Below are 7,365 nucleotides of genomic sequence, written 5' to 3' on the forward strand. Positions count from 1 at the left end.
TCATTTAGAAATGTTTTGGAACATCATGGTGCAGCAAACCATGTGTTAGCAATGCTCATCATGTTGAAATATCAGAATCATTGTCATTTTCAAATCACAATCAAATCAAGTTTATTTATGCAGCATATTTACAACCACAGTTGACCAAAGTGCTGTGCAAAATAAAAGCAGTGAATATAAAACAGAATAAAACCGGTAAGAATAATTACAAGCGTTAAAAGATTATAAAGCACTAAAAAATAAAACCACAACAGACAACCAAAGTCCAATGAAAACATGTCAATGGAGGGGGAGCATTTGATTGAGAGCTAAAGGCTATTCCAAAGCTTTGGAGCAGCTACTGCAAAGGTACGATCTCCATTACCCACCAGCCTTGATTGCAGAACAGTTAAAAGACAATGTTCGGAGGATCTGAGAGTTCTGGAGCTGGAATATGGGCATAGGAGTAGGACAGGAATGTTTTTGTCAGAAACGCATTCAATGTGGATCCCAACTTACCTTCAACTGTGATGACTCAAAACCAATACGATCCTTCTGGTCTTCTACTCTTCATCCCTCAAGAAAGTTACGGGGAACTGTTGACCACAGTGTGCTAGCTAACCTAGCCACATCAGCTAGCGACACTTTTGTTGTATATTACTGAAGTGTTTGATTGTACTGCTTGTTTTTTTATCTGTGTCTTGTCAGATGTCCTTGAGTGCTCTGAAAGGCGCCTATAAATAAAATGCATTGTTATTATCATTAATCAGAACTTGATTTCTTTTTTCTTCCTGCAGGCACTGCGATGTCGTCCCCACAGTCTGAACTGGACAGTGGCAGCGCCATATTGGACGACAAGGAAGACTCTTATTTCAATGAAATAAGAAATTTCATCAGCAACACGGGCCAGAACCAGACATCACCGGACCCCTCTGAGGAAGGGTAAGCACAGCGTCATGGGCTCTGAGGGCACTTCTATCTCCTGATCAGATCCACAGAGCTATACAAGATGTTTTCACCCAGCACATCTCAGCAGCAGGGACAAATGAGGCCAGGCAAACTTACGCTTTAACTGTGACTACATTAAGTTTGTAGGGGAAAAACCCACAGGGCTGGAATAGGTATGAATAATAGGGCGGCTGCTATCAGCTCATTCTAGTCTTGCTTCTTTGATACCACCCAGCCAGCCCTTAATAATTATGACATCATGCTCAGATGTCCGAATTAGAGACCAATCATCTGTGATGACATTTAAGATAAAAGCAGATTTTGGAAACGTGCAGGAGCTCCTAATATCAGTTGCCTTTCGGCCACACGTACGAACACATATCTGTACGCATGCAACTGCGTCTGAGCATTATGCAAATAAATTCTTGGGGCTGCGATCGGGTCAGATAGCAGTTGAGAGGTCTGCTCAGGACTCTGAGTTTGTTTTCACGTGCCTCACGTTGGTGTGATCACAGGGCAGATTATGAGCGCGGATAGCGATCTCGCAGACTGGTGTATGATTGTGCAGAAGGCCTGTGAGAGCAGGACCGGGGAGGTAGAGCGTCAGAGGGACGGGGAGAGAAGCAGGAGCGGGGGGAGTGCAGCAGTTAGCCCACCACATCTGGAACCAACATGTCTGCCTACAGGAAGAGGGTAGAGGGGGTGGGGTCAAAGGGTCGGCCCGTGTTTCCTTTCAAAGTGCTGTGCTCCTGACTACTTCTGATAGATACTTTATCCCCAGCAAATTACCACGTTTGAAAGCGTAATTAGCGAATCTGTTTTCTTAATCACAGAGCTCTAGCTCTCTCTTTTGGAGCTGGTCCCTCTTCTCAGCCCTGCGAGCTCGACACGGCACGAATACCACCTTGTTGGCCTCAAACTCTCCATCCCAGCGGGAGCTCTGTCGAAAACGCAGTATTATCAGCTGCTGATAAAAGACAAGAGATGATGTAGATACTGTATGTGCTAAAATGTAATCTGCAATAATTCCCTCTCTCCCCGGCCTCTGAAGTCACTGCACGCGTAAACACCTTTCAAAGTGCAGGTATCCTGTTTATAAGCATCCTGTAATTACGTTGTGATGTGCTTGATGTGCTTTGTTTCCTATCAATCTGCTTCTCCGCGTCCAGTTCTCAGTCCTCGTCTCTGAATCCTTTGTGCAAGAAATGGCATTTTTGGGAGCTGACGAAATACGTCCCAGAGTGTAATTAGTGAATCAGTCTAAATGTGGTTCCAGATGATTTACCAAATGGTGGTTTCCTGTGGCGCTGAGACAGAGGGACAGATTAAGGCTCAGGCAGTTTGGATAGCTCGCCCTCTCTCCCTCCGCAGGGATAGAAGAATGGGCCGGTTGGCAACGCTCTCATAACTCTCCCACCAAATGGGGCTGTCAGCTAAATATTTTGCCTATTAGATGAATACGAGATAGGAGAGAAAATAAACAAGGAGAGAGGCGAAGCACTCCAGTTAAGTGCTGCAACGATCAACCCTGTGCTGCTGTGCCCAAAGGGGCTCCTGAGCCTCGATGACAAACGGGATTCCGGCTCTCTCGATCCCAGCTGCCATGTCCTGCCTCAGATCCTCCTCTCTCTGCTCTGTGTCCCATACGCTCCATTGTTTTTGTATATATAGAGAAAGGATTCTCACAAGAACGTGTAGGAAACTAAAACAAAGGGTAAAAGACTGCACCTAGTAAATGTACTAAAGCTATAGTTTTCACTTTAGTGCCCACTTCCTTTTTTATTTAACAAGTACCGGAGGAATTCTTGATTACTTTTTAAAAATAAAAGGAGGGTATTTATAAAATGTCGCTCATGAAGTAGATGTCATTTATTCTTCCTTAAAATGTCTTCTTCTTTATCAACCTGTATTGATCTAATCGGTGCTCCTGGTCCGCAGGTTAAACGGCGGTCCATTTGAAGAAGAGAAGCCGCTGATGGCCAGCCGTGGGTCACGTGACCTGGAAGACGAGGATGCGGAGGAGCTTGGTGCTGATGAAGAAGAAGGGGAGGAGCTTAGCAACACCCCTGGGAAACAGGAAGACGAGGCGCTTCCTAGCAGCCTCAGCGATGACATCATACAAGACGAGATGGACTTCAGCGGTCCGAACGACTTGAACCTCAACTGCAAAACCTCTCCGAGAAGGTAACTGCGATACAAAATAGATTTTTACATTGTGTACTTGATGATGATTATCTTGAAGTTTCTGTATTTTAACTTTCTTCTTGACCTCCAGGTATAAGGATGAAGAGGAGCAGAGTAGCTACTCAGCCTTGGATCACATTCGTCACTTTTCGGACATGCGCAAGCTGGAGGAGAGCGAAATGAGTGACGGAGACGGAGATGAGGACGATGGATCGTTTGGCTCCCCCTCGCTGACTGATGCAGTCAAACAGCCACTCTTTAGGAAATCTAAGTCTCAGGTAAAAGAAACAGACGTCTCACCTGCATGCACACCTGTTTACCAACACTATGCGTATTTGCTTTATAGCATGGTGGTTACATTTCTTCCCTCTCCCTCAGGCATATGCCATGATGCTGTCTCTGGCTGAAAAGGACTCTCTCCACCCAGCCTCCCACACCCCGGCCACCATGTGGCACAGTCTGGCACGGGCTGCTGCTGAATCCAGTGCCATCCAGTCCCTTAGCCACGTATGATGACGCCCCTTTGCGCTTTACCCTTTCACCTCTCAACCCCCAAACCTGACCTATGGCACTGGGAGCCCATTGCAGGGGCTATGTGCGGTGGCCCCTGATCGTCCACAGAGTGACTGCTAAGCAGAACCACGGCCCATCTGACTGCTGAGCGGAGCGCCTTACACACAAAGCCGGGTCACTGTCCACGCAGAGCCCAGCCCAGCCCCGAGCCCCCAAAAACCTCCAACAGATAGAGAGCAAAACGTCCCTCTGAGACCTTAAAACTGATTTCTTTCCATTAACACCAACCAGGATGATAGCAATGATGATGATTGTGGTGAAAATAATAATAAGTAATAATAGCTGTATTTATTCTGCTGAATTTCTATGTTTTGCACAGCAAAGGCAGCTGGTGGACATGGAAGATGGATGTGCTGGTGTATCATTGCTAGACTGCATTTATTGCCCAGCACATAGAAAGTAAGGAGAACATTTCACGCTGAGAGGGTGAGTTTGGTTGTGTCTCTAAGACAGCCAGTTTCAGCCTGGTATGTTTCACTGTGCGAGAAGCATAAGAGCATAACAGCCTCTGACAAAAGTATCTTCAAATTATATTACAAGAATTCCCTTTAACCCCCAGAGAGCCACAGGTGTTTCTCATAAATACATGTACTTGATGATAAAAATGAAGGGTGGGGTTAGCAACCTCGGTTCAAATGAAACACCGCTCCATGTAAGGACTTTAATATCACTGAAGTCATTGAAGAACAAATTTTAAAAACAAGTAATTATTAAAACTGAAATCAGGCCAGTTTCCCATCTGCGTTTTCATAGCTGCGTGTGTCTGCACAATCATAGCACTGTACACAAGTGTCTACCAACTGTTCTCCACTGCACTCCATCCTGCCCGCCTGCGCTATCTGTGAAAGGATATAAATAGATTGTCTTTTTAGTGGAAGAGAAGAAAACACAATTTTTTTTTTTGTTTGTTTTTTTGTTTTGTTTTTTTACTGAAATAAGTAGCCAGTGCTGAAGTTAATTGTTGTTCTGTAAAGGGCATATGTCTTTTTCCAAACCCTTGAATCCATCCTAGTCAGCCAACAATACCACTAAATAGCCTGAATGCTAGTCGTTAGCTACTCCATGCTCGTGTGTCTTTCATTTTTAGACAATCATGATTTTGTTTTCATTTTTTTTGTTGGTGTTGTTGTTGTTATTTGCTGTTGTATGTTGAGAATTGTATTTATTTCTTGGCAAACTGTAGTTTGTTTACTGAATAGCACTGCTCTTAGCCCAGGTGAAGGGGAGATTCCTCGCCGGGCCTATCCCAGAGTTCAATGGGGTTTGTAGATTACATTTGAGTGCCGGATAGTATTAAACATACAATTCACTCCTTATTCTTCTAATGAAACCGGTCGATGAATAGATATTACTTAGGGTTTTTTTTCTATGACAATTTAATGATTCAATTGTAAAAAATGAAAAACATTATAAAGAATGAATAATAAAAAAAAGCCAGGTATAATTTCTTCATAAACGCATGATTGGTCTGGTAAGATCTGTATCTGACATTTTCTACGGTTGTCTGCAAGCTTGTGTGACGTTCGGTTCATGTTAATCCCTTGTGCCAAACTTATGATAAATAACAGATTACTTTCATTTATTCTCCCGTTTTGAGGGACCAGATTTTTTTGTTTGTTTGTTCATGTCGTTGTTTTGTTTATAATCGATTTTAAAAAGTAATCAGCAAGTTGAGGTACTTTGTTTTAATGCTTTCTACAATGTAACTGTTATGCATTTCAATTCAATACTGTGGGAGGAACAACTAAGAAATAAAGGACTACAATGTGGATTTACACGTCTTCCATTCTCTCTTTATTTCTACTTAAACATTTTACCCACCCTTTGTCTCTGCTCTCGCTCACACCTCCCCACTCCATACAGTCCTTCTGGCTGCCCATCATTTTGGCCCAAACAGAGATTTATACTAAGAGACATGAGTCAGAAAACCACCTGGCGCTTTCTTCTGGCGCTCCCATGGCCTCCAAGAGCGAGGGAGAGCCTGAACTCTGGTCCTCTTTTTTCTCCAGGCTTTGGCTCGCATAGAGAGAGGGAAGGAGAGAAAAGGCTGGAGAGGGCTTGAATGTGGTAGTGGGAGCGGAGGCAGGAATGTGTCCTCTTTATTTGTGTCCGTTTGTGGGGCATGATGGATGAGTTTGGTAGATGTGATGACCTGGCTCATCGCTCAAACGCTCAATAAGAGTCCCATCCTGCAGCAGGCCTCCCCATCCGGCACCCCCCTCTGTCACTGCTGCCAGCCAACGTGGGCGGACATTGTGGCTGGGAGGGTTGGAGGTTCAGCAGCTCCATTGTCCGGAGAGTAGCTTGGGTGGGGGGTTGGAGAATTGGGCATGACAGTGAAGATGGCTGGCGCTGACACTCCACATTTACAGTGCTCTTGGCACCCTAATGGATGGGGTGTTTTCTTAGGGCCTGTTGTCAGCCCTCAGGGCTCCATGGGGCGTCCAGCTTTGATGAGGTCACAGGGGGTCACGCAGTGTTGATGAGGTCAGCACGGGTCGTCCAGCTTTGATGAGGTCAGCTGCAGTGATGGTTGCGATGGTGCAGGCCAGAGCCATAATGAAGTGGCAGTGATAATGGCTCTGAGTACGAGTTTTGCCACCTGTACTATTGTGGACTAATTGAAGCCTATGTGATTATGTGAAGTTGTCAGTACTCATGCTGCAACAACATCACTTCTCCCTGAGATGTAGCTCTCCTAATCCTTAGACCTGCAGTAACTGGTTTTTAGGTCAGTTGAGGACAGCTGAAACAAACTGTGATAACGATACCGACATATCATCACCTTTTAAGTTGATATTGTCAACTTGTTTGTATACAATTGCCAAATCCAGGAGATATGAAACAACATAAGCATTCATGTGAAGTCCTGGCTCTGCCTGGTATTTGACAAATTAAATTTACTTTGTAATAGCTTTATTTTGATCTCCATTAACACCTGATGGAAATATCTGACTCTTCATCTGCTAAATGCTCCACACTTCACCAGCTAGTCACTGATTTTGTCAGTCTGTTCGTTGGTGCTGAGCAGATTGTCTGCAGTGGGTCATACAGCAGGTTTGATGGATGAAATAAAAATGTCAAAAATAGTATAGCATGTAAAAAAAATATTGGAAAAAGTCATTTAAAACAAGTCATGGCATATCAAAAATATGTCATAAAACAGTCACAGTATAGTATGTCAAAAATATGTCATAAAACATTCATACTATAGTATGTCAAAAATATGTCATAAAACAGTCACAGTATAGTATGTCAAAAATATGTTATAAAACAGTCATACTATAGTATGTCAAAAATATATCATAAAACAGTCACAGCACAGTATGTCAAAAATATGTCATAAAACAGTCATAGTATAGTATGTCAAAAGGTATGTCATAAAACGTTCATAGTATAGTATGTCAAAAGGTATGTCATAAAACAGTCATAGTATAGTGTGTCAAAAATATGTCATAAAACAGTCACAGCATAGTATATCAAAAGGTATGTCATAAAACAGTCAACGTATAGTATGTCAAAAGGTATGTCATAAAACAGTCATAGTATAGTATGTCAAAAGGTATGTCATAAAACAGTCATAGTATAGTATGTCAAAAATATGTCATAAAACAGTCACAGTATAGTATGTCAAAAATATGTTAAAAAACAGTTATAAGTATAGTTTGTCAAAAGATATGT

The 7,365-nt window shown here is 43.1% G+C and overlaps 1 protein-coding gene across 13 annotated transcripts in view; it reads left to right on the forward strand.

The window, feature by feature from the left end:
• mecom (MDS1 and EVI1 complex locus) overlaps positions 1-5,459 on the forward strand; it is a 144,174-nt gene extending 138,715 nt beyond the window's left edge. For all 13 annotated transcript variants that reach the window (XM_050070067.1, XM_050070098.1, XM_050070106.1 and 10 more), the window contains 4 exons: positions 777-921; positions 2,866-3,111; positions 3,203-3,389; positions 3,490-5,459. In XM_050070067.1, coding sequence (XP_049926024.1) covers positions 777-921; positions 2,866-3,111; positions 3,203-3,389; positions 3,490-3,624 — 713 coding nt within the window. In that variant the 3' untranslated portion in view covers positions 3,625-5,459. The remainder of the gene's footprint in view (positions 1-776; positions 922-2,865; positions 3,112-3,202; positions 3,390-3,489) is intronic.
• Positions 5,460-7,365: the final 1,906 nt, after the last annotated feature.

The sequence above is a fragment of the Epinephelus moara genome, chromosome 2 (assembly GCF_006386435.1).
Source record: "Epinephelus moara isolate mb chromosome 2, YSFRI_EMoa_1.0, whole genome shotgun sequence".
Taxonomy (NCBI): domain Eukaryota; kingdom Metazoa; phylum Chordata; class Actinopteri; order Perciformes; family Serranidae; genus Epinephelus; species Epinephelus moara.